General features: G+C 41.1%; 1 protein-coding gene and 1 non-coding gene across 2 annotated transcripts; both read right to left on the bottom strand.

Moving 5' to 3' along the window:
• Positions 1-22,792: 22,792 nt before the first annotated feature.
• TRNAP-CGG (transfer RNA proline (anticodon CGG)) lies at positions 22,793-22,864 on the bottom strand. Its single transcript has one exon. It is a non-coding gene; the product is annotated as a tRNA-Pro (tRNA).
• A 3,582-nt stretch (positions 22,865-26,446) lies between these two features.
• On the bottom strand, positions 26,447-27,174 carry LOC116268200 (uncharacterized). Its single transcript, XM_031649965.1, has 2 exons — positions 26,757-27,174; positions 26,447-26,640 (listed from the first exon to the last, which is right to left on the bottom strand). The coding sequence occupies exons 1-2, from the start codon at positions 27,172-27,174 to the stop codon at positions 26,447-26,449; spliced, it is 612 nt and encodes a 203-aa protein (XP_031505825.1).
• Between the last annotated feature and the right edge of the window lie 359 nt (positions 27,175-27,533).

Genomic DNA, 27,533 nt, shown 5'->3' with positions numbered 1-27,533 from the left:
ACTACTGATCTCCAGCGAAAGGGAAAAGAATTAATTCGCCAATGAGATTTACGAAATCGCACGCAAGGAGTATAAGGTGGACTTCTAGAGAATGAATAAACCGGAAATGGTCAAGTTTTGCATCGGATTGCTCGCCAAATTGAAGGACGTAGAGAATGATAGGGCGCACCTCCAGGAACAGTTGAGAGTGCTGTCGACCACAGAAAAATAAAAATACGAAAATATGCTCAAACTTGTTAAAAAACTTGAAAGGGGAAGCGAAAAAAAACTGTCGATAAAACGACTAGCCAGCCTACCCTACAGCTGATCTTAATTACTTTTTATCTTTCTTCAATCGTGCCAATAATCCCTTACCCCATCCCCCTGCATTTACTATTTTTCTTCTCTCATTTATTCAACCATTATTTTTAATATCAACTCCATATGATCTAATCATTAATGATGACTATCTATCAGTGATTTAATTTCACTTAGTAAGGCTGATCGAAAATTCTATAATAGAAATCAAAGCATCGAGAAAGCTTGCGTATGGGAAACTCACCTCTAACCTCTCAGTAAGGATAATTAGGTACAATTCTTTGAATGTAGTCCTCTAAAACGAGAAGAAGCAACGCTACAGAATCGAGGAATTGACCATCGATGAGACTGATAAGGGCCTGATATTATAGATCATGAAAACGCATTGCCTAATGTCCATCTTAACAGATAAGCAACGATCACTCTGTGTGCAATATTTCACCAAATGGGTATACAGTTCAGGCCGGTACATCTACCGTCAGCACGATATTCCGCAATAAATGTTCCTCATCAGCAAGGGCAGCGTCAGCGTATAGATTGATTGCTCTATCGTCAAATCCCTAGGAGAGAAAGAGTACTTTGGTCACGATACGGTCTGCTTTGATTCTCCGAGAGGGGAATCGATTAGGGTCATCACTTCCGAGATCATAGTTTTTGCAATAAAAAAATAGGAAATTATGCCGATCATACAATAGAGGATGGAAGATTATAAGGAGGATATCAATGCCATGTTCAACAGAATACATTTCTTCAATTATTTGACCAACAAATAACGAAAATTTTTGATCAATAGCACCCAGCTGTTCAAGTTGAATAAAAATTAAATTCTGTTTGAAAAATAGCAGGACGCAAATTCTTTCTATGTCATCAAAAAGAACACCATTTTGATACAAATTGAGAATAAAAAGGATATCATCATGAAAGAAGGAGACTATTTTGGCTAGTCTGCATTCCTTCAACTGCTTAACAATTCCAAAAAGAGCCAAAGAATGGGAAGAGCAATTGCTGATCAAGATGGAAGTTAAGTGTATGCTATTGGTCTAAGTCCAGTGAAGATATGCTTGGGATACTACATTCGTAGCATTATCTTCTTCAACCAGTAAAAATGGGCATTATTCCGAAACTAATTTCTAAATAGCTTGCCCCACGTCGATTATAACTATCTCCTCCAGTTATTCAACGTAAAATAGGGGAAAAAATACTCAGTTCTAGCCAAGAGAGGAACGAAAGCCAAGTGTGTCTTCATTCCATTGTAAGTGGAAATAAACAAAAGTCGAGAACTTAAGATATATGGAGCTAGCTAATCAATGCAAAAAATGAACAATAATAAACCTTAGCTTACGATATCATCTTGACAGATAATGGCTACTATGCATATGCTCTCCTAGAATAGATTAGATAAGTCCTCTCTTTGCGAAAATCATTGACCAATTAGATAGAGATAAAGTTGCTAAAACAGCCTCTTTATATGAATATGACTTTGACCCTTAGAAACTTGAGCAAATATTCTAAAAAATTGCCATCTAGTGATTACTCCACTGTCCTTATCGTGCAAGACATGAAGTTTGGTAATGAATTCATTGTCAAAATCTACAAAAAGAAGAAGGTAAGCAACTCCATTAGTAATAGCTGTTTCCCGCTAAACGTGGAAAACATACGCAGCCTGAAATCATCCAAAGTGATCAATACTACGAACGACAAAAGCTTATGCTCCAAGATGGATGCAAACAAGACTTCAATCAAATCGATATTTGATAATCGTTGTTGTGAGACCATTCAAAAAGGAAAGATTATCCTAGACGAGAAGATGATAATCAGGTAGAAAAACTTAGCAGCTCAGCTATGCAGTAACTATGTTTGCGGGTATTACAAGGCTCAAGAGGACTAAAACAATTATTACCTATTTTTCGAGTATATAATCGGCACTAAGTTGGAAGACGTGATTTCAAATTTCGGTAAACTTCCTTACAAAGTGACCAAATACTATCTTGCTTCGATGGCCGACGCCTTACACTACCTCCACTCCGAACACATAATCTACAGAAACCTAAATCCCAACGATATCATCATCAAAAACAATGGAAGACTTGTGCTAATCGACTTTAGCTGCTCCAAAAAACTCAACGAAACGCATAAGACCGCAACACTGACAGGCACTCCTTTCTACATGGCACCATAGATCATTCGAGAGCATTAGTATACCTACAATTCTGACATATGGTCGATGGGAATCATCCTTTATGAGATGATCACAGGCGGTTTGCCCTTCGGGTATGGCTTGACAGATCCTATGGAGATTTACGGTTCCATCATGCACTGCGATTTGGACTTGCGTATAATCCAAAACAAGAACGAAAAAGATATCTTGAGAAGGCTTTTGGAGAAGGATCCCGAGAAGAGGATCAAGCAGGCACTTTAAATTCGCAATTTTGCATATATAAGTGATTTGTAGTTCGAGTGGGATTCCTTCCTGAAGGGGGATCTTGCCCCGTACTATTATCCGCCATCGACTAAGGTGAAATCTACCAACATCATCAATTACTAAATTTTCGATGCCAGCATTGTCAATGACTGGAACTGATAACCTAACTTTATATTTCTCATTATTCTCATCCCAATCAATCTTTCCCCTTTCTATATCTCTCACCTTTTCCATATATACCCTAGCGTATATAAATTGATGATTTTGAATATATTATAACTTACAAGGTTTATATTTATTCTATGAGTGAAGGCAGTAAGTTGTTTCCATTGAAAGTAATCATCTCTCTAGACAGCTTCCCAAAGATTTTCATGGATAGGTAAAACCCTTTAAAACTCCCTCGTAAATATACGTTCAGAAAAGCTCAGAGAAAGGATAGGAGTATCTAGGCAGCAATAAGATATCTAATTGGAAAAGGAAAATCTTGGATAAGGATGTCATCAGCGAACGCAAATAATATCTTGTCCATCCGGCGTATTCGATAAATGATCAAGCAAGATAAGCTCGGATAATCCCGACTGGGTGAAATCCACATACCACCACTTCAATAGAAATTACGCTTCCTTGGGAAAGAAGGAAACCCTACAATAAAAGAAAAGCTACGATGTTTTCGGCAACAAAAAAGTAGACCCAACGCGATATCAAAGCCAAGCTGAGGTATCAGGCCACCCCGGGAAGATAAAACCGGAAGTTGCTCCCAAAATCGGTTTTAAAAGCTACCACGAAGAGGTTTTCCAGACAGGCAAACGCAATCAGAGACAGTAGGTGACAGGAAAGGTGGGAACTCTCGAGAACAGGTAAAGCCTGATCCGTAAGCCTCAGCTAAAGATCGGTTCCTTGCATAGCAACAACTACGTGAACACCTATACTGTAAATTGATAAGCATATCAATATTAATAATCAATATATCATCACGCCTCCCAAGTATTCTCCCTATTCGCTAACAATAGCGCTCCACTCATCATGCAGGCATTCAAGTTCCACAGCTTCTGCTATCTACTAGAAGTGTATCTATATCTTGTAGGAAAATGCCTCTATATGCTGTCCAAGTTGAATTAGATGTTGGTATTGTCTTGCATGCTTCCGCTTTTGTATGATTATTTTTGGGGAATTGATTTCGATTCGTATTTCTAAGAGAAAATGGATTCTTCTCTTTGCTTGGGCTCGATTGATGAGCCGATTTCCTTGGAGTACGGTTCCTCAACGATGGAACTAGTCTTATAGTTGTTTGCAGTCTAGTTGTCCACACTTGCAAAACCGACTCTTATATCGTTGACGTAAAGATCAAGGAGACGATACTTAAGGTTGGAGAATTTGACTTTAGTTTGGTGGTAATTGGTCTGGTTGCTATTGTAGTTGATGGGAGATATGGCCAGGTTGTGCATCTTCAACGCAAGAGAGTCGGCCATATAGTTTTAGGAGGTTAGCAACTCTTGCTTCATATGTTCTGGCTGGTGCAAATGACCGAAGGTGGGAGATTTGGATATGGTGGGTCGGAAGGATTATGCCCCATTAAGCTTATATGCCGTTTGGTGATGCTAAACCTATCGAAACCTGCCACTATTGTTTTAGTATTCGTTTCTTAGGTTAGGATAAAGAGGCACTGTCTTTCTATCCCGTATCTGGTCAAATGTTAACGCAAATTCAACAATTACCATGAACTTAAGATGATCTGTTTTCTTACAAGTATCCGATCAAGTCGTCATAGGAGTAATATTCAATATTCGGCTATAGTTATTGCAAAAGCTCAATAGTGTTTCGATAATCTTCTCACACAGTAGAACTTAGTTGATTTATGATCCCAAAGTGGTCTAGTAGACTTCGTATCTTCTCAGGATATCACAAAACTCTGACCCTGAGATTTCATTCACTCCATATCTATTATCTTTCTTACTGTAATGGTCTTTAACATCTTCCACAATGTTAATATACTTTCCTTTGTGATAAGCCAATAACTAGTTTAGTCTTTACCAGATATTTTTATTGCTTCTAAGCTCATATTCTAAATCGTTGATGCTCATTCCCATTTTTTCGACAATCACAAGAAACGTAGCAAGTAAAGTATCCCTTTCGTCCACAATTTCTTCGTAGTATGTTCTAAAAGCTTCGTAACTTTCTCTAAAGGAAAGAGTGTCAATCTTATTAATACTTTCTGCACGTTTGTTCCTAAACAGCAAGTGGGTAATCAGCTCATTTATATTTCCTATGCTGACAATAGAACGAGAGATTGCATCGTCGAAGATAGATATAAACTATGTGACCTTATGTTCGTTTCTTTCAGTCAGGATAGTTATCAGTTAAGGATTGAGTACATATGCGTGAAGACTTTGTTGTAAATCTACATTATATTAATCTTCGCTCGTTGTTAATTGCCTTCTTTTTGAGTTAAAATTCCTTCTATATGGCTTTGTTATTATACAATGTTTTGCTCCATTTAGTTTTCTTTGTTCTCTTCAATATTGTTGATTCTTTTAATTTCCTATTCTTTTATCGGTGGCTAATCAATAGCATGCTCCTTTTAATGGGTCGGCTGACGGTTCGGGATGAGAGGTGGAGCGGTCTGTTGCTTTTAATTGAGCACTCCTGCCATTTTGGTGATGCTTTCAAGTCCGTTTTTGAAATAATCAAGGGATATATACCCGATAATTATTTCCGAGTTCATGTATTTGGTCTTCAAAGGTATTTAAATGTTGATTCCGAGTGGACTGCCCATCATCAGCTCTCCACTTCCAAGCTTAATTATGTTCTTTTGCCTATCGTAAAGCTAGAATTTTAACCGATTCGAAAAGACTTTACAAGTCACCTTATCATCAAAGGAGAAGGATGAAGCTTTATTCCATAATGTGTTTGTCTATCCAACTATGTCTTGATCGTTGATTATCCTCACAAATAGATTATAGTTTCTGTTTGGCCTTTAGATCGGATTGAAGGTCTTAAAATTCAAAAGCACATACTCTTATTGCCTTATTGGCAACTATTATCTTTTTGTTTCATTTTCTATTCTTTACTCCTGTGGAGGAACAGGGACGATTGGCTGTTTTTTGGCTTCTGGGGGATAGCTTTAATCCAGCAGCTTCCTTTTTCCCTTTTAATCTCTCTTTTTCCTTCTTTCTATTTCTACACTAAAGCAATCTCTATAATTTGTTGCAGTTAGACAATATCTTTGACAACTTGATGCTTCCTTCTATCTTCTCTCCTTGTTTAAAAGATATCACGCATTCCTTCAAATACCTCATCAACTGGTTTTAAGTAACTGAGCTTGAGAATTGAAGCTTGACCAACCCGCCAGCAGCAAGCCGATAGTAGTTTGCTTTTCCATCAATCAAAGGAACTATGACTTATATGTATGCTGATGGGTTTTGCTTTATATCTATCTTGACGATCTATATCTCAATGTTATTCTCTACGTTTGCCTTTGGAGAGAAACTGGTATTGCCTATTCCGAAAAGAATGTTATAATCTTATACCAGTCTGATCATCTCAGCTTCATAATGGCTATGATTGGTTTCTCGATGAATTGGCTACGCGTATATCACTTTATCTGTATTATTATTCTTCTTCGTCGTAAAGTAAATGTCATTGGTGGTTTTGGAATTTCTTCATGAGCTGTCTATGATTTTAGTATCGATCTTGTTGTCGGTTTATGGCTTGATTCAACTTTATTGTGAGTACGATGCGGAAGCTGCAAATTCTATTGCATTTACCTATAGACAACTTCCTCGTTATCTTCGATTGAAGATCTTCTGTTCATTTGCTGGACTGAAGATGCTTGCTTTATCTTTGCCTATGTCTATCTTCGTAGGGTATTCTCCGCTTATGATTGTGCAATAGGAATAGAAACCTTGGTCATTATATAAGGGTTATCGGACATGATAACTTCCATTTGATATGATATTTCTCCGATTTTTTTATTTCCTTGCTTTATATCCAAAATTCCTCGTATAATTACCCCCTCCATCCTTTAAGACCGTGAAGTTGAGATAGGATTTGCCAATGCCTCGATATCTGTTGCAAATTTCAATGCTGAGTATTTTCATATCGCTAAAATACGTCAAAAGTCCTTCAAGCGGACTACAGATGATATACTTTCCTTTGCATACACTGGTCTAGCTAAAAATAACCGAATGCGGTTTTTTCATTCCCCACCATTCCAGTTTCAACTCAAGTGACTATCGGTCGGTGGCTATTTGATTGAGGTATATAAGTTTTTTGAAGGTGAGTTCGAATACTGAAACCGTGCCAGTATTGGGCAGTTGAATATTGGGAGGAAGCTGGCTCCATTAGCTATAAGCCTCTTGGTTGTACTTAATTTCTGGACCGTATGAATGCCTACTCCATTTAAATTATTAACTTATAATTAACTCCTATGATGGGTGGATGATGCCTTATAGGGAACAGCTTATGATTATAGCTAACAGAATAAGATATGAAATCACTTGAACTGCTTTGCGATAAGCTCGTTTTCCTTCTTCATTTGACTCACCTTCTTAGAAAGGATTTAGAATTATTGCTTGAAGTCACGGATGCGGTTGCTGGAGTCAGTTGGAGTTGGGTAGATTTGGTTGGTATTGGAAAGAGGCTGCTGGTAGTGACGGTAACTCATCTAAAGCTTCTAACGGTATGGGGAATTGTTGGGATTGAGGAGCTTGGCCCGACTGCTGGTGTCTCCTGAGACTGTCTTCATGTAGGCTACTGACTTTTGAGGAGTGTAGCTTCTCTCTATCTTTTCACTCTTTTCGCTAAGGTCCTTGTTACCAGGTTTGGAGCCTTTGAAGACTGATGTTCTCGCTTCTTGCTGTTTCTACTTTTTCCGATCTAGTTCCTTCTTCCCATCGAATCTGAACAGTCTTGCCACGTTAGCTATTATGGCTGATTTTGCTTCATTGCTGAGCTCGACCCTTGGCTGGTATGATTCATTGGCCTATATTTAATTATCTTTACTTAGAGATAGCTATTGATCTTATTTATGAATGTAATGCTCTATTGGAACTTATCTTGAGAAAAACATAACATTTCCTAAGTATTTTTCGCTTTTTAGGCCATCGTTGATGTTGTAAAGATCGGTAAGGGTCTAGCTTATTGATTCTTAGAATTTTTATGATTTTTTAATTGAAAAAAGTCCAATTTCTTCATGAAACCTGGCAAGGTTATTTTTCAATTCTGACTCAAGCTCTCCAAATGCCTAATCAATTAAATTGTACATCATAGTCTTGGTCGTGAGTATCTTCTCCTTGATATATCCATCCAAGGCCTGTATTTTCCTCATGAGTTCCACCTTAATCACAAAGACAATACATTTCTTGATCTATTCTGCTACAGGGTGTATATGGTGGTATACAGCTCGTTTTGAACATTCGATAAAACCTCATAGATATTGAAGTATGCAGGCTTGGTCTAGTTTTATTCGTGATAGAGGGAATGGTCCCGAATGCAACTTGGACACAAGGGCATCAGACAGTTCTCTTTGTTAAGTTGGTAATACTATCTCTGCAAAAGTTTGTTATCGTCTCGTCGGGATGGTAAAGACAGGCCGTCTTTCGTGGTTACATAACGTATATAATATAACTTTAAATTTCAGACTTAATCATTAATAACCACATCATTGAGTCGCCGCACCCACCACCAGAAGACGGTAGTCACGGTATCCGCAGAAATTTATACGCACGCTCTTGGGAATCATCAGCACTTCCTTTGGCGTTACTTTGCGTTCAGGATCCTGGGATTTTGGACCTTTTTCGAAGACATTGATTTTTCTTTGGGACTCGAGAACGTCCATGGAATATTGGAGTATGTGCTGGCTGGTGATGCAGGTGAGCTCTCTTTCGTCTTCGGAAAGACAGGCATCGTGGATGATTTCTCTGGATTCGCATGTCTGCCTGATTCTCTTGGCGTAGAAGTAGAAGGAAACGAGCATGGTTCCTTGAATGAGGTTGAAGATTGTCACTCTTCCGTCTGATTCAATAACCACGATGAGAATGCCGGAATGGCCGAGATTGAAATTGACCACTGGATTGGCCAACTCCAGACTCTAAATATAAAAATGACTACGTATTTGATTTGCGCCTCGAGGATATGCCAAATCTTCACCTTGCAGTCTTCTCCAGCAGAAATGGCGTAATTTGGGTTCTTTGCAAAGCTGACCTTGTAGACGTCGGCGCCGTGGTTGAAGATTCTTTGGGCGAATGAAGTGTCAGTTTTCCATAGGACCATCAAACCGTCAGCCGATCCGCTCAAGAAGTAGTATCCTGACGGATTGAAATGGACGTCCCATATAGTCCTCGCGTGGCATTTATACTCCGCCAGCAAAATCCTGAGCCTAGGCACCACAGCTTGACCTTTTTATCCACTCCTCCCGTAATCAAGTAGAACTCGTCTGATGAGAAGGAAGCGCATGTCACCTTATCCTTGTGAGCGTAGAACTTGTATTTCATTTCGAAGACTGGCTGTTCGATATGTCCTGACTTGATTGAGCCATTCAGATCATTAGCGTAATCAATTGATTCATTTTGGTTTTCCTCATTTGCGAAGGGAAACGGGAAGATGTGATTGCTCATTTCCCAAATCTCCACTGCAGAGTTGTTGAGGACTGCATAGGTTCGGCCTCCGTAGATGGCGTGGCCTTGGTATTCGAGCAGCAAAATTGATCCCTTGTGCTTCTTATTGCTCTTGAAATGAACAAGCTCATTCAATCTTTCGTAGAATCTGGCTCAGCGTAGAGGTGGCTCTGATTGTCTGATAGATTTTGGGCCCTTACTCCAATGTCAATTTAAGCCTCCTGTTGGCTATCTTTTCAGTTAGGTAATACTTGGGCCGTATGAGGTTGATGGTGTGGTAATTGTCGTTATAGCTGGTCGTGCTTTCGTTCCTTCCCTTAGTCCTTGCGCACTGGCTCTTGATGCTTGCCATCTTGGAGGCGAGACTTTGGAGATCAAGCAGGCTGGTAAAGTTGTCGAAGAGAAGAATGGTCTCTTTCTCCAGTCTATTCTTGCCCCTGGTGCTTGTCCTGAGCTTGTCGATGAGCAGGCCGATGTTGGAGTTCGAGGAATACTGATTAGCAAGCTCCTTCACGTATGGATTGAAGAGTTATTGGACTATCTTCGGAGACCTTCTGAGGTAGCACAGGAGAATGAGGAAGTCCTGTTCTTCTTTGGCGCGGTTCATGGCGACAAGTTCCTGCTGTTTCGGCTTGGGTGCGCTCATGGTTGTTTTTTTCATTTGATTATAGTATTCGCCCACTTAAAAATAGTCAATATCAAGGTATAAAAGTAGTTAGTAAAAATTATTTTCAAAGGAACTTTTAACCTTCTCTAAATATACCCATTTAGCCCCTCAGACTGTTGTGGATGATCATAGATGCGCAATGGCATTGGATCGAGGCCCAGTTTCTTTAAGTATGTTCGCAATCGTTTTGAAGTGCTCATCTTTATAGTTGCCGAGAAGTTCAAAGCGATGCTCTCCACGCTCGTGAGATTCCTCCTTGGCTGATCATTCTCTGGATTGCGTAGGTTCTGTCGGATGCCCTGATGCTTGATATTGCGTCGAAGGGAAGAAAAACATCGTAGTTGCGAAGCTTAAGGTCGATGAATGTTTGAACTATGCAGGCATGCGTTTACATGCCGACTAAAATCACCTGGTTTCGCTATGGATATTTTTTTAATGCAGACTATACGTCCTCATTCACCATTGAGAAGGTGCTATTTTAGCAAAAGAGTACATTTTTTCAGCGTAGTGGTAGTCTTGAGGCAAGATGCTAGCGAGCTAGGGGATTATCTTTCCGAAAGCTTTAGGGTATTGCTCGGTGCTATCACAGGAAGATTGAAAACATTAGCGATTCTGAGAGTGAGGATGGCTGCTTCTTTGACTGCATCGGAGGAATAGACTTTTGGTAGAAATTTTTCTTGGATATCGCAGAGCATTAAAATAGCTTTGGACCTATTGAGACGAGCCACCTGCATCATTATATTATTATAGATTGCTATATATTGAAGCTTCAGAATGCAGGATAATAAACTCCACACAAAGCAAGACCAACAGCTCCTTAATTCACATTATCCTTTATTGGATGAAGTTAGGGAAATAAGGGAAGGCTAAAAATATTTGATATCTTTTTCAAGATGATTTTCCTTCGTCAAGAGTTCAAAAAGATATTAAATCCATCACTTCCTATGAGGGTTTTTCACTTTTATCTCAACTATATTTTCGCAAATCTTCAACATATGGAGTAAGAATTATAATCATAAATTGAGCATGAACGCATCATTGATTCTCACCTTATTCACTTTTTGCCTACTCACACAAGCCTTTGTGATCCAGGAGATCAAAAACAAAGGCAAAGACGTTGACGTCAACGGACTTTTCAAACTGCAGCCCATCCTAAGGACCATCGATGGCAGCAACAACAATCTCAGAAATAAATAATGGGGAAATCCTTCACCAACATTGCAAGGAGAACCCCTGCTCGCTATGAGGACGGAAAAAGCCAACCAGTTTAGAACCTACCAAACCCAAGATTTTTAAGCGAAACCGTATCAAAATTAGATGGAAATATTGTCAAGCCCAACGAATTCAACCTGACCATGCTGTTTGGAACATGGGGACAGTTCCTCGATCACGATATCACTCTCAGCCAAGAGGGAACAACCGAGCAAGTCACAATCCAAATCCCAAGATGCGACGAATATTTTGACCCCAAATGCACTGGAAAAAAAATATCACTTACTTCAGATCCGAATACAATGCCACAGAACCTATTAGAACCAATCTCAATCAACTCACCGCCTGGATCGATGCCAGTATGATCTACGGCTCCACGTAGGAAGTCCACAAGAAAGTTAGAAGCTATAAGAATGGGAAACTCAAAACTTCCACTGGTGATCTGCTTCCCATCGATGAGAATGGACAATTCTTCGCTGGAGATGTAAGAGCAATTGAGAACATGGGTTTGACTACTCTGCAAATCCTCTTCATGAGAGAACACAACAGGCTCTGTGATATGATCGTGAAGGCCAATGATACTTTCAACGACCAGGAGGTATTCAACATGGCTAGAAACTACGTGATTGGCTCATCCAAAAAATCAGCATGGACGATTACCTTCCTAATCTCTTCGGAAAGGTTCACTTCGATAAATACGTCGGCCAATACAAGACCTGCAATGAGAGCGCAGATCCCACCATCACCACTGAATTCTCATCAACTGCTTACAGAATCGGCCATCCTTACGTCACCAATACCTACAAGGCAGTCGATAACAACAATAGGACCGTTTAAAAGATCAATCTCCTCGATCTGCTTGTCAGTAATCCCCAAACTCTCACCTACTTCAGAGTCAATACAATCCTGAAGGGCCTTGCCTTCACCCTCGCCAAGGAAAGAACTCTGGACTACGTTGACGAATTGAGAAACATTCCACCGGCTGTGATGGGCAGAAACTTCGATCTTTTCGCTATCAACACAGACAGAAACAGAGATCACGGTGTGGCTGATTACAACTCCTTGCGTGTTGCTTTCGGATTGAAGAGGCTGGCTACCTTCGAGGAGATTTTCGATGACGAGATGGATCGTTTCATCATCGAGAAAAGTTTCATCAGTGTTGACAATATCGACACTTACGTCGGTGTTTTGGGTGAGATCAAGTTGAAAGGATCCATGTTGGTGAGCTCGGAGCCACTATTGCTGGAGAGCAGTTCCGATCGATTCGGGATGGTGACAGGTTTTGGTATGAGTATGCCTATCCCCAAGAGGTCATCGCATAGATCAAGCAAACGACCATCACTGATATTATTATGAGGAACACTGAGATTAAGAACATGCCGGATGATGCCTTTTTCTGCAACGATTGCACAGTTGATTGATTCTCATCTAAGATTATAAACCACCATCATAGCATTCAAATAACGACTTAAAATAAGCCTTTACTATGTTTCTTTGACTATAAGAGAGCTTACTTGTAAAAACTCCAAAAAATATTAATTTTTCTCTTAAATATCTTTCCGAATCCTTGATATCTTTGGTTTGCGGTCCAATAATACTATAATCCAGAATAAAACAAAGTAATTTATTAATCGTTATCAATAATTTACCAAGTTTGATAATTTTAATTTTACTCCAATGCGAAAATCGTATCAGAAGCTCTAACTTCCACCCAACTACGCTCACCTCTTGCTGTAGAGTGAGATCTAGGTCAAGCTCGGCAATTAGCCACTGCAAAATAACCTCTGCAGACTGCTGGAACTCTATTCCCTAGGGTTTGAGTATTACGAATCCATCGGCAGTCACAAGTTCAAATATTTCCAGATAAGGATGAAAGAGGTATTCTAACAACAGTAGGCCGAAAATGCCAAACGGAAACTATAACTCACGGTTCTCAATATCGGCCAATAGAAGAAAGATGGAATAAGCCTCATAAATACCGAATAGGCCAGCCTGTTGGGTAAGAAGTGTCGGGAACAGCAGAGGGTGACCCATTTGAAGGAGATAGAGGATAGGACAAGCGTGAAATCGACGAATGAATAGATAAAATCCTACTTTTATCGGGGGATTATAAGGCCATTGAGATCTACACCAAGGTGAAATTTGAGCTGGACATGCAGGAAAAAATATTGCAAATGAAATTGCAGCAAAGGCATCGGAGGTCGTTTAAAAATAATGCCAGGAATAATAGCTTGAAGATGAACTCGACCAAGACCAGTCTGTTGTCGCAGTCGAGTAAAAAGGGAGAGTATTTGTAGGAGATTAAATAAAACATCTTCGATAAGTTGATACATTAGAATGAAGAGGATAGCATGGAGTTTAATAAAGAAAACTAATGCTTCGATTAGGGATATGAAAAGAAATCACAATTTTTATTTATCAAGTAATGAGGTTTTAATGATGTATTTCTAATATCTTTAGCAAACACTCATTATCATTTTGGATGTTTATCATCATGGGCTATCATTTGATTAACCAAACAAATATTATAAGTCTTGCATTTATATTTTATATAGGAAAATTATGATGATGATATGGTCTTTTGATCAAGGAAGTGGAAGCGTCATAGCTATTCCTTGGAGTATGGCGAACCATGATCCTGAAGCCACTGCACCTCCATATACCGCTGATTGCACTCCAGCTGCAACACTTCGCCAACTGGACCAGCTGCTCCAAAGCCGACAGCTCCGAGAATCCAAACGAGACCATATGTTAGGAAGCCCATCTTAATCAATGATTATAAATCTCTTACTCACCCTTTCGATTTTATCAAAAGTAGAGACAATTTTTAACTTTTTCCTTTTTAATGTTAAAACAACAACATAAACAAAATATAGAAAGAAAATATTATCTTAAATGGCAGCTTGAAAGTCAATCCTTTATCAATCTTTACAATTTGACTTTCTTTATTTATTTGTCCGAGTCTATCGCTATAAACAGATGAATAAACTTTATTTTTCATTCTTTTGTTTTTCTTTGAAATGATACAAAACATATCAATAAATGTGCATATCTTTTGCTTTACGTTAAAAATAACCATTCTTTAATGACTTACGCTCAAATAGAACATAAGTATATGAAGATTTCATAATCTTAAAATGAATAGTTTCAAATAATTGGGGTATGGAGATCATAAGAGGCGTCCAAGAAGCATTCCTACCTTTTGAAGTATTGAGAAGATGGATCCAGATGCTACTGCCTTACCGTAAAAGGTAGATTGGATAATAGCAGCAAAAGAGCCTGCTACTGGACCAACAGCTGAGAATCCAATCACTCCAAGTACCGCAACTACAGCTCCACAATTATTCCACCCATAAGGTTCAATATTATTATTAACTTTACTCCTGAACTTTCTTCACGATTTGAAAACTGGAGACAATTTCTCTAAAATTAAAATCATGAGAAAATATGTAATTATGCTCAATTGTGAATAAATGACTTCTTCCACTGATGTTTTGGCATTTAGGTTGGCAGATGGGTACAAGGCATATCAGTCAATTGATCACTCCTCCATTCGGATGGAAGAGAATCCATGACAATGTTTTGCTGTGCCGATGATTATGAGTATTATTTATTCCAAATAAGTATGCAAATCAAGGAGTCGGTGAGGCCATGGCAAATGCTTGGGCGGCAGCAAACCATGATCCAGCAGCGACTGAGCCTCCGTAAAAGAATGACTGAATGAATGCAGCCAGAGAGCCTCCAACTGGTCCGGTCGTAGCAAAGCCAATAGCTCCGAGTATCGTGATGCGAGGTAAGCACAGAATCCCATAGTTCAATCGAATTAATATATTGAATGGCTTGATTAAACAGTTATTAAAAGGCGATTTAGGAGTCAATTATTGATGAATTTGGCCAATTCTGATATACATAAAAAATAGAAGAGCCGAAATAAGCATCACGAATGCAACAAAACACAATAGCTTACACTGGGATCAATAATAATATCGACAGCTTTCTTTTATGCTTTCTCTTAAGCAAAAAGAAAAAACCAGAGACAATCTAAGAAAACTTAACCCGCTCTTTAAGCAGGTAAATGACATTGTTTCGATCAATAAGCTTATGATGCATGATTAATCAATCTTTGCGCAAGTAAAATTTTCACTCTTCCCATTCCAGCCTTCTTCTTGATGGATTGATGATCTAAAACCATCCAAGAGTTATCTTGATTTTATGGTTGTTCATGATAGATGAAGGAATATGATCCCAATAAGCATTTTAATCAAGGAGTTGGGAGGACCATGGCGATGCTCTGAGCAATCGAGAACCATGATCCGGCAGTCACTGCGCCTCCATACACAGTCGACTGGATGACAGCGGCCAAGGAACCGGCTACTGGACCAGTAGCAGCGAAGCCAATCACTCCAACAGCACCGACAGCAAGCGAAGTCAAGAATCCCATTTTACTTTTCGTGATTATAATTATCGAACGTCTTGATTGATATATGACTTAAGATCAAAATAAGAGTCAATACTTGACAATTTCCGATAGAAAAATCAATGATAAAAATTCTTGTTGGATTAGAGAAAAGAGAAAAGGATGAGAAATTGGACGATTCATCAAGTTCTACTTTTATTATTTGTATTGTGTGGTATGCAAAACATATCATCATTCATCATCTGTCCCATAAATCATTTTTATCATCTTTCTTCAATGACAATACGTCGTGAAAAGCTGTTAAGCTTAAATAAAGCAAATGGTGCGTGAAACTGAAGACAGAAATAAAATAGCTGATGATAATGATTGATTATTCAAGCTGATAATCACATACAATCTAACTGTTCGTCGATAAGTGTTTTATTTTCATAGAAAATTGAATGAATTATCGTCATGGAAATCTCATTTTCCTACTTAATTAGTCCCAATTCATAAAAAAGATGTTTTGATGGCTTGATAAGAGTATCGTTAGAATTGTAAATAAGACAAAAGATGCATATCAATCGGTAGGCTCATCCCATCGCAACTCTCTGAGCAGCTGCAAACAGCGAACGAGCTCCAACCGCCCCTCCATACACGACTGACTGAATGATAGCAGCAAGAGAACCGGCAATTGGACCAGTAACTGCGAATCCAATCGCCCTCATAGCGCTAACACAGATGCACTTGAGCACACCCATCCTATCTTATTATTATCAACATCACTCCTCATCTCGATTTAAACTTGAGTTAGGAGACAATTCTCATATTATCTAACCATTTCCGATTCCCAAAAATAAAAAAGAGATGAGGAATGGGCATCCTCGTTTAGATGATAATGGATTCCTCGCTGACTTTATATGCCTATGTTAATATTTTCTATAAAGTATGTCCTGCGCCAAGGGCATGATCCTTCTTCTCACAATACTCACCACGATCCTCCAAACGTCTCTAAGTTGCGACCTCAACTGCGCTTCCTGCAAGGATAACAGTCAGGGCGGAACAACTTGTCTTGCCTGCGTGGGCGGATTCACTCTCATATAGACGGGACTTTGCATCTCGGAGAGTACGATCCAAAACTGCGCAACGTACGATCAATCGCTGAACTGCATCACCTGCAAGCCCACTTTTTAAACTATCTGGAATATTTGCCAGCGGATGTTCGATGGATGTTTGATCTACAAGAATAGTAAATGCGTCCAATGCCTTCCCGGAGGCATCCTCACCTTCATGACTGGAAGCTGCTCAGTCCAATACCTCAATTGCATCCAAATCGACAACGAAGGAGCTTGCACTGCCTGCCAACCGAGATATACATTAAATAACGGTAAATGTGTCTACCAGAGTAGTAGATGCACCTTCCTTGACAAAAATACCGGCCTTTGCACTCAATGCCAAGCAGGATCGTTGCTTATTGGCACTGCCTGCGTTTCTGCTCAGCAGGCCATCGACAATTGCTATATGATGGATGATAGCCAACCCATACTAACTTGCAGGTTTTGCAAGCAGGGCTATGGGATATTCAATGGATCATGCCAAATATTCGAAAAGATCATAAGCTCAGCTCAAAATTTTAGTGAAAATTGCACCAACCCATAATATCTGTAATCCAACCAACTGGCCTGCCTTTCATTGAACGCTACTCTACCCAACTGTCTTTTTGTTGATTTCGCAACATCTAGATGTTCATACTGTCAATCAGGGTATAATCTGATCAATGGATCATGTATTTTGATGATTAATAATTTCTGCTTGACTTTCAGTTCAAACGGAGTGACATGCCAAGCATGCAAAAAGTCATTTTTCCTACGCAATGGCCAATGCAATCCCTTCCCTCCCTTTTGTATCAGCTTTACCAACACTTGCACCCAATGCCAAGCAAACTTTCAACTGTTCTCTGGAAATTGCATAGACCCAAATTGCCAAACAATCAATCCAATAACAAGAGCATGCCAGATCTGTGTCGTCAATTACAAGCTAAATCCCAATGGGATTTGCAAGTTCATGGATCCGAATTGCCAGCAATTCAACTCAAATGGAGATTGTTTGCAATGCCTTAAGGGCTACAGTGTAAGATCAAGTCTGCAGTATTGCGTATACCAAGACTTGAATTGTCTAACCTTCAACAACGCTTCCGGAAACTGCATCATGTGCAAGCCTTTCTTCACCTACAACTAACAGGTTCAACTTTGCGTGCCCTTGCCTGATAACTGTCAAACAGCCGACCTCTCAGGGCGATGCAGCAGATGCATGGCCAGCTACAATCTAATCTCCAACTATAACTGTCTCTACATTCCCTCCATACCCAATTGCCAAATGATCAGCAAGGATAATTACACCAAATGCGTATTGTGCAATAATGGATCATATGCCAATTCTAATGGCGTCTGTAGGCCTCTGCCGTTCTTTTGCGCTGTCTATGATAGCGTCAGCAACCAATGCCAGCAATGCAACGATAATGGACTCATGAAGGATGGAGTTTGTGTTGATAAAAATTGCCAAATATTTGATCTTTAAGGTGCATGCTTGGCATGCATTTCATCCTATCAGTTCAATAGCTTCGGACAGTGCATCTTTGCAGCTAAGGATCCAAATTGCAAAAAATTCCTTTTCGGAATATGCCAATCATGTATGGAAAGATATTACTTCAACTTTCAATTCGTATGCATTGCAGTAAGCCCACTTTGCAAAACCTATGACTCCAATTCCGGATTCTGTTTAAGTTGCTACGATGGATATCAACTCAACGTCAATGGCGGTTGCTTCCTCGACCTGTTGCTCAATAGCTTGGTGGGCAACAACGATTTCTTGAGTAGTTCATGCAAAAAGTTCAATAATAATGGTTAATGCATATAATGCTATTTCGGATATCAAGGCATACCCGTGTCGAATTCTAGTTTTGCTGTCAACTGCGTCCAGGTCTTTCAATCGGGAAACTCATACTGCATAAACATCGACCAAAATAGCGGTAAATGTCTCACTTGCGTCACCAGAATGTTTGTCAATAAGTAAGGATCATGCCAAAGCATAGACTAAAATTGCAATATCTACAACCAGACAACGGGAGCCTGCATTACATGCTATTCTGGATACGAGAAAAAGACCAATACGGTGACAAATACCACTAAATGTTAGATTGTGAGTGATGTCGATCCCAATTGCCAGCTAAAGTCTAACGTTTCGGGATGCCTCAAGTGCTATAATAGCTTCTATTACTCCCTAGAAAGCTTGAAATGCGTCCAGGTTAATTAGCTATGCTCCACTTATAATGCCACTAATGGACATTGTCTTTCTTGCTATAGTGGATATATTCTCAAGGAAGGGAATTGCAAAATATAAGACTCTTCTCAAACAGTAGCGCCGAATAGTACACAAAACACAAGCCCAATAACATAAATGGCGAATGATGTTGGGAAATGATTGATTTTAATCATAGATTTAGTGATACGTAAAAGTCTATCTATAATAGGATTTGCCTATGTATTTCATTCTCAAGGATTGCTAAAATACTTCTCAATTTATGCCAAACCTGCTTGCTATCTACTTACAAGCAAAAATTATGAAGCTCAAAGAGTCTTTTTATCAATATACTTCTAATATCGTTTAACATGGAGCTCCTATCTCACAAGAAACGATTAATATGACTATGCTGGCATCGGTAAAGCAATTTAAATGAGTTTTATTTATATTTTCTTTTGTTTAAATTAAATGTGGTGACGTTCCGGTATAGGACATCACGCACACGGCCAGTTATACTGGTCTAAACTTGGATAGTTCAATATGAATTATCTTCAATTGATCCGAATGGGATAAAAAAATACGAAAAAAACCTCTATTTCAAAGGTTAATCTGGTATCGATGAAGAGGAGAAAATTCTGTTTTAAAAAAATGTATTTAATATTGAGCTGGGAGAGACTGGTCTGAATACACATATTGCAAAAATACACCTTTACGAGATATAAATTGTATATTTGCATTTATTAGCAATTTAGCTAGAGAAAGATGCTGAATTTCCTATATTTGGGGCTATTGAAGCCATCCTTGGCATAGATGGGGAGCACCTACGTTGTTATTTTTGATTAAAATGGCGATAAAGCTGAATCTTTGATCAATCTATATCCTTCTAATCGTTGAATTTTTATCTGAATTGCTTCATTCGTGCCCAAAATGATCATCTTTCTTATTCTTTTATTAACGTGTAAGACCAACATATCTTATTAAACAAACAAGTAAAAAAGATAAAAAATTCAAAACACAATCAAGCCCATTTTCTCCATTTTTACTTCATTTCCCGACATCAAATTTTCAAGATTATTTTGCCAACAAAAACCTTCGATACAAAAGTTCAAATACATAGATACAATTAATCACTGGGTTAGCTGATGGGTGGACGATGGCATTTAATAATAGTTAATTAATCAGAATGCACAAAGACGAGATTATAAGAAATATATCCAAGCGAAACTAAGAGCTTTAAGCATAACTTTAGATCTGGAAATCGAAGTATTACATGATGGAGAAGGCCTACCAGCAGCTACTGAACGCCCGCAACTCAGAAAAGTAAATACGATAGTCAAATGAGAATCTGTTCAGACCTGAAGAGACCATCATCTCACAAAATTTCTTTCCGAGCAGGACCACAACAAGCCCAGAGAAAAAGGAACAAATCACACTAACGAATAAAAAATAATCACCATTCAAACCGAAGGTCTAAAGCAACAAATCAATCCCGATCAACTCGTAAGATATGTTTGACTTCTTTGAGGAAAACATAGCCAAGACCTTCGAAGTACCCAAGAAGCTTTGCGAGCTCATTGAAGGATGTTTCATAATATAGAAGATAAGCAGCATCGACCACTTCGATCCCTTGAGATTCATATACCCAATCGGTAAGTTCGACAGGCTGAAAAGCATGTTTGACATTGTCTATCGCTACGTCTTCGTCGATGACAAGATTCCATAGATCTTGGATGATTAGTTCGATAGCAGAAAGAATGAGATCAATTTTGGCACCCCCTGCGAGGATTTTCAATATGTGTTTGATAATATCAGCGAAAAGGAAGGAGAGAAGGGCAGGATCAGCGATTTCGAAAGATATACGCATATCATCAGGAAAAGATATATCTTTGGAGTGGTCAGACCTGAGATAATCACCATGAATAAACAATCATATGAAACTTAGTTGGCTTATGGCTTCATCAGTGCAGCTCCTTTTCCTAATTTCTTCAAAGACTTGAACAGGATAGTCCAACGTAAAAATTTGCTTATTTAGAGGAGCTAAAGTATCGTATGCTGAACATGAACAAGGAAATAATCGGCAAGACTGAAAAAGTGGACATAATCTCTTAGATTTTAAAAGATTTCACTTCTAAAAGCCTATAGAAGTGTCTCACTGTATCATCCTACCCAATAAACTTGTAGCTAAAGGCGAATATCTGCGGTTTGAGGCTGGTCTACAACAGCAAGAGCAATTACGTATCAGACCAATTCAGTTATATCGAGAGTTTTATCCATAGATTCAACTTGCTAAAACTGATCAAGATCTTTCACTACATGCTCACCGAGCAACACATCATCGTCATATGCAAAAATCGCAAAAATTTGAACCAACTTATCGAAGTCATCAGGAGCATTCTTTACCCTTTCAATTGGATCTTTCCCATCGTCTACTATTACTCACATTACTTTTAGCCCTTCCTCAGCTCGCCCCTACCGATCATCATCGGGTATATCTAAAAGGACGGTGAGGAGTAAGGCTAAAAATCTAAAAAACTGCCTTAGAATGATTTCATAACAATATACGCCGAAGATGGGGAAGATAACGATTTGAACTAAATCGAATCTTTCAAGAAAAGGATCAAGAAGTGCTATAAGCAGTTCACCAAGAATAGCAAAGAGGTAAAATCATAAAAACAGATCTCGCATCTCATCGAAAAATCCCCCGATGAAAGACTCACATATAAGTTCTACTCATATACGAAGAAGCTACGCTCGTTCATCGAAACTGGAAAGATATAAGAAGAAATTGACGATTTCCACATCCAATTCATGTAATCCCAAATGGCTTCGTATTACAAGTAGAACAAGCACGAGCTTTCCAAGAAAAAGTGATTAGTGATATATAATAACCTTCCATTTATATGGCAATATTGAATCAATTTCATTATCTTTCCCATATTCAACTCAGGAATAGCATGGGTTGATTTATAATCTGATATGTCCTTATTGACCAAGTTAAGAAACATTCTCATCATCCTGAAATTGTTCTACTGGTTCGCCTTCAAGGCGTCAATCAAGGCCCTCACCCACAAGAACTTAAAACTGTATGTTTCGGTATAGTCAGCTCTCACCAGTATTGGGCATAATACTCAATGGAGTATTTCAAAGTTAGCCTTCACAAGCTTTAAAATTCCAAGGAGATGCGAAGAGAAAAGACTCTACTGCTGACTAACCACCGAACACAGGCAGATTTCTTTGTTCATTCCGTAATCGGCGAGCATCAGACCAACTTTTTATCCAGGTACTCACCGCGTAAAATAGATTGATGGTTGGAGTTGTCTTCTTCATTTTTTCACTATCGGCAAGACATACAGTTTGGTTTTTCAACCGATCAGGAAACATCGATCCTGAAAAGTAATCAATATCCAATAAAGGTTTAACTCATGGCTTGACTAGAAGTTTCGAAAATCACCAAGGCCGTCTCTCTTGGCCTACCCGAAGGCCACAGAATGGGAGGCGTCACAGCAGTCAACAAGGACAAGCTGAAGACAGGAATGATCAGGGTAAGCATCAAAGGATATAGTATGGATATCGAAGAGGGATCCCCGTTCAATTTTTAATGTCCTTCGGAAACGAAAAGATATTCAACGAAAAAAAATTGGAAATGGAATGGAACCAAAAGGTCTACTACAGTTTTTCCAAAATTTACCTTCCTTCGGACTACGCAGACGAAAATCAGTTTGTGACTGCCATGAAAGACGAATTTTCAAACTTTTTTGACGAGATTTATCATCAATATTCCTAAAAATAGGCTGCAGACCGCAACCAAAACGAGATTAAAAGAGACTGATCATATGATTCACTATTCAATGCCATATTCCGCAGTTTTAGAATCGATAAAAAATGGGGCGATCCGGGAATTGAACCCGGGACCTCTTGTACCCGAAACAAGAATCATACCCCTAGACCAATCGCCCAATTAATTCAATAACCCCCTCTCAGGTATTAATGCAAAAGTCCATATCGAGTATTTTACGTTGGGTGATAATCAGGGCAGCCTTCCTGCGGTGTTGGCCAAGACGTGAGCCATGGAGCAGATGAGGCTCTTCACGTAGGGAATGTGAAGGAATTCGTTGGGACCGTGAGCGTTGGAGAGCGGACCAAGCACTCCAGTGACGATGAATTGCGACTTTGGCCAGAGCTCAGCGAGGAAGGTCAGGAAAGGAATGGATCCGCCTTCTGCAATGGCAAGAGGAACTTTTCCGAAGTAGGTATTGCTTGCCTCGGTAAGGACGTTGTCCAAGAGAGGAGTGTATTCAGGAGCGTTGAAGCCTTGCCCGCTTCTTGCGTTTGTGACAGTAATCTTAGCATTGTAGGGTGGGTTTTCAGTCAAAGTCTTGACGATGAAGTTCTTTGCTTATTCTGCGTTCTTGGTCGGAGGAAGACGAATGGAAAGACGAGCCTCAGTATAAGGAAGCATGACGTTTCCTGCCTTGGAGGGGTGGGGAAGTCCATCAGCGCCAATGACAGCCAGCTGAGCCTTCCACCCATTGAGAATCAAAGAACGAAGAACTCCTTGGTTGACCCTCTCCAATCCTTCAATTGTTTCGAATCCCTTGAGCGCTTCCTATCCTTTCTCCTTGGCAAGATCGTAAAGCTCCTTGTATCTGTTGGGAGGAATATCAACATCCAAATCTTCAGCCATGATTCCAGTCTCCTGGTTCTCAAGCCTTTCGATGAGCTGTCTCAAAATGCGGAAAGAGGAGGGGACTAGTCCTGAGGCGGATCCCGAGTGCACGCCTTCGTTGAGGACGTCGATGCGCACGGTTGCGATGGCGTATCCGCGGAGGGAAGTGGTGATCCAAAGCCTTTCGTAGTCTGTGGCGCCCGAGTCCAAACAGAAAACGAGTTTCGGAGTGCCGATCCTTTCCTTCAGTTTCAGAATGTGTTTCTCCACGTCGCCACTTGAGGTCTCCTCGTCGCCCTCGAAAATCATCACGCACCCTGCGTCGGTCGGAATTTACTCGGGATGGGGACGCCCTGGGCTTGCAGGGCCTTGACGGCCAGGATGGAGCCGTAGAAGGAGTAGCCGTCGTCGGCGCCGCCGCGGCCGTAGAGTTTTTCGGGGTTGTCGGCGGAGGGGTGGAGGACGGGGGCGTAGGGGCCGAGGCCCTCGTTCCAGCCGACGAAGGGCGGCTGCTTGTCGAAGTGGCCGTAGAAGAAGTAGGTCTCGGGCAGGTCGCCGTCGATCTCGACGAGGATGGCGGGGGTCAGGTCCTGCTCGCGGTCGGCCACGATCTCGGCCCTGAGTCCCTTCACGCCGGCCGCGGTGATCCAGCTGAGGACGTGGTGGGCGGCCTCCTCGAGCTTGGCCCAGCCGACGCCCTTCCACTCCTCGGGCGTGTAGAAGCCCTTGCTCATGTTCTCGATCCTCACGTACTCCACCAGCGACGGCAGCGCGCTCCTCGTGAACTCCTCCTCAACGAAGGATTTGCACACACTCGCGTCAAACTTGGCACCCTACATATCTTTATTAATATAGCCAAAGAGATTTCACATCGCTATTAAATATCTTCAGTAAATCGATATGGGACAAAACACTCAAAATTCCCATATAATTGAATTCCTCTTTCCCCTACCTCTCTTTGCTTCATTTACTTTTATTTGGTGATCGTAAGAATAAATGGGGGGAAATTGATCAATTGAATCCGACGCGCACTTGGCTTTCATAGAAATCGAGGAGGAGATCTGGTCTCCACCTCCTGAGTTCCCTATTGTTGGTGAATCTTACGGATCCATCGTTGAAGCTCACCTTAAACCTGAGCGTGGCATTTCTCTCCTCCATGAAGATGAGATCCTTTACCACTTTGTCCTTGAATGGATTCTCCTGGGCTTCGGTATTGTAATCTTTGGGGCAATCATTATCCTCGTCAATGGTCACCTCTCCTCTGCCTTTTCTCTTGGAACCCTTATTCTGGCGATTGTTTTTCAAATTCTGCTCAAACTCAATGATCTTATCCAAATGTGGGATCATCTCGTGGTATTCCCGAACCTCCTCACGACCGTTGATTACCACGTCGTAAAGGATCTTGTTGTTACCGACCACCCGCTTTTTTTTGATCTAGATTTACATTCCCAATAAGGGAATTGAGTGAATGAAGCCTGATAACGATGTATGTTTATGGAAAAAGAGAATTTTTATGGGTCAATAAAGATGACATGTAATGATGGAGGTTTTGTATTTAATGGAAAGATATTGTTGACATGGTTGCTTCACCCTTTGTTCTCATGAGATTCAAGAGTTATTCATATTACTTCAGACTTTTATGCGCTTTGAAGTATGTAATCAAAAGCAAATAAGCAGATGAGTTGCGACCAACTGAAGCAAAAATATTTGGGCATGTCTCCTAACTAACGCGAAATAAGAGAGGTATATGCAGTGCAGACAGGCTCGCCTGTTCAATACTCCAGCTGCTAGAATGAGCTTCACACGCATTACCAACTAGACTGCAACTACCAGAGTTGGCACGCGTGGGTTCCCAAAATCAACGAAAATCAGGCCGGCTGCTGGATTCAGGTCAGCTCAGCCATACCGAGGTTGTGGACGCATTTGATCCTCCAAGGGAGAGGGGATCATGCTGCTTGGGTAAAGTCCCTAAAGGTCTCGTCTTCGCTGAATGGAAAAATGTGGGAGTATGTGTAGAATGGAAAGGAATTCCAAGCCAATGGAGACCAAACCACCAAGGTGAAGATATCTTTCAGCAGTCCCATCTACGCCAGAGTCATCAGGATCCATCCGCAAACCTACCAAACCCATGTCGCTTTGAGATTCGATGCCGTCTACATTGATTTCGATTGATCTTCTCCTCTAATCATGACACTCAATCCATCGATATAGCAGCTAACATAGGATAAAATCATAGTTTTCCTGCAGTCTTAGCCAAGACGTGAGCCATGGAGCAGATGAGACTCTTCACGTAGGGGATGTGAAGGAATTCGTTGGGACCGTGGGCGTTTGATTGAGGCCCCAAGACTCCTGTGACGATGAACTGAGCCTTCGGCCATAGTTCGCTCAGGAAGGTCAGGAAGGGAATAGACACGCCTTCAGCCAGGGAAAGAGGCTCCTTGCCGAAGTAGTTGCGACCAGCTTCGCTTAGGACTTCGGTTAGGACGGGAGGGAATTCGGGAGCGTTAAAGCCGGCGCCGCATCGAACGTTCGAAAGAGTGATCTTGGCGTTGTAGGGTGGGTTTTCAGTCAGGGTTTTGGCAATGAAATCCCTTGCTTGTTCAGGATTTTTCGTGGGGGGAAGGCGGATGGAGAGGCGTACTTATGTGTAGGGAAGCATGACGTTTCCTGCCTTTGAGGGGTGAGGAAGTCCATCAGCTCCAATGACTGCCAGCTGAGCCTTCCACCCGTTGAGAATCAAGGAGCGAAGCACTCCTTAGTTGACTCTCTCCAATCCTGGCACTGTTTCAAAGCCTTTCAAAGCTTCCTCTCCCTTCTCCTGAGCAAGATCGTAAATTTATTTGTATCTGTTAGGGGGAATGTCGACATCTAGCTACTCAGCCATAACGCCAGTCTCCTGGTTCTCAAGCCTTTCGATGAGCTGTCTCAAAATGCGGAAAGAGGAGGGGACTAGTCCTGAGGCTGATCCCGAGTGTACGCCTTCGTTGAGGACGTCGATGCGCACGGTTGCGATGGCGTATCCGCGGAGGGAAGTGGTGATCCAAAGCCTTTCGTAGTCTGTGGCGCCTGAGTCCAAACAGAAAACGAGTTTCGGAGTGCCGATCCTTTCCTTCAGTTTCAGAATGTGTTTCTCCACGTCGCCACTTGAGGTCTCCTCGTCGCCCTCGAAAATCATCACGCACCCTGCGTCGGCCATAATTTACTCGGGATGGGGACGCCCTGGGCCTGCAGGGCCTTGACGGCCAGGATGGAGCCGTAGGAGGAGTAGCCGTCGTCGGCGCCGCCGCGGCCGTAGAGCTTTTCGGGGTTGCCGGCGGAGGGGTGGAGGACGGGGGCGTAGGGGCCGAGGCCCTCGTTCCAGCCGACGAAGGGCGGCTGCTTGTCGAAGTGGCCGTAGAAGAAGTAGGTCTCGGGCAGGTCGCCGTCGATCTCGACGAGGATGGCGGGGGTCAGGTCCTGCTCGCGGTCGGCCACGATCTCGGCCCTGAGTCCCTTCACGCCGGCCGCGGTGATCCAGGTGAGGACGTGGTCGGCGGCCTCCTCGAGCTTGGCCCAGCCGACGGCCTTCCACTCCTCGGGCGTGTAGAAGCCCTTGCTCATGTTCTCGATCCTCACGTACTCCACCAGCGACGGCAGCGCGCTCCTCGTGAACTCCTCCTCAACGAACTACCTGCAGACCTTTGCGTCAAAGATGGCACTCTACATATCTTTATTAATATACCCAAAGAGATTTCACATCGCTATTTATCTGTAAATAAACTTTTCATCACTCTTTTGTATGTCAGAGCCATCAGGATCCATTTACATATGATGAATAGGGATAATATGGCCATAGAATCTCTCTTCTAAATGAATTAGATTAAATATTTGATTGTAAAAATAATGGGGTTGGGGTTGGGGTTGGGGTTGGGGTTGGGGTTGGGGTTGGGGTTGGGGTTGGGGTTGGGGTTGGGGTTGGG

Source organism: Nymphaea colorata, unplaced genomic scaffold (genome assembly GCF_008831285.2).
Source record: "Nymphaea colorata isolate Beijing-Zhang1983 unplaced genomic scaffold, ASM883128v2 scaffold0151, whole genome shotgun sequence".
Classification (NCBI taxonomy): Eukaryota; Viridiplantae; Streptophyta; class Magnoliopsida; order Nymphaeales; family Nymphaeaceae; genus Nymphaea; species Nymphaea colorata.
The sequence above is the reverse complement of the archived record's forward strand: the minus strand, read 5'-3'. Positions and strand labels throughout refer to the sequence as shown.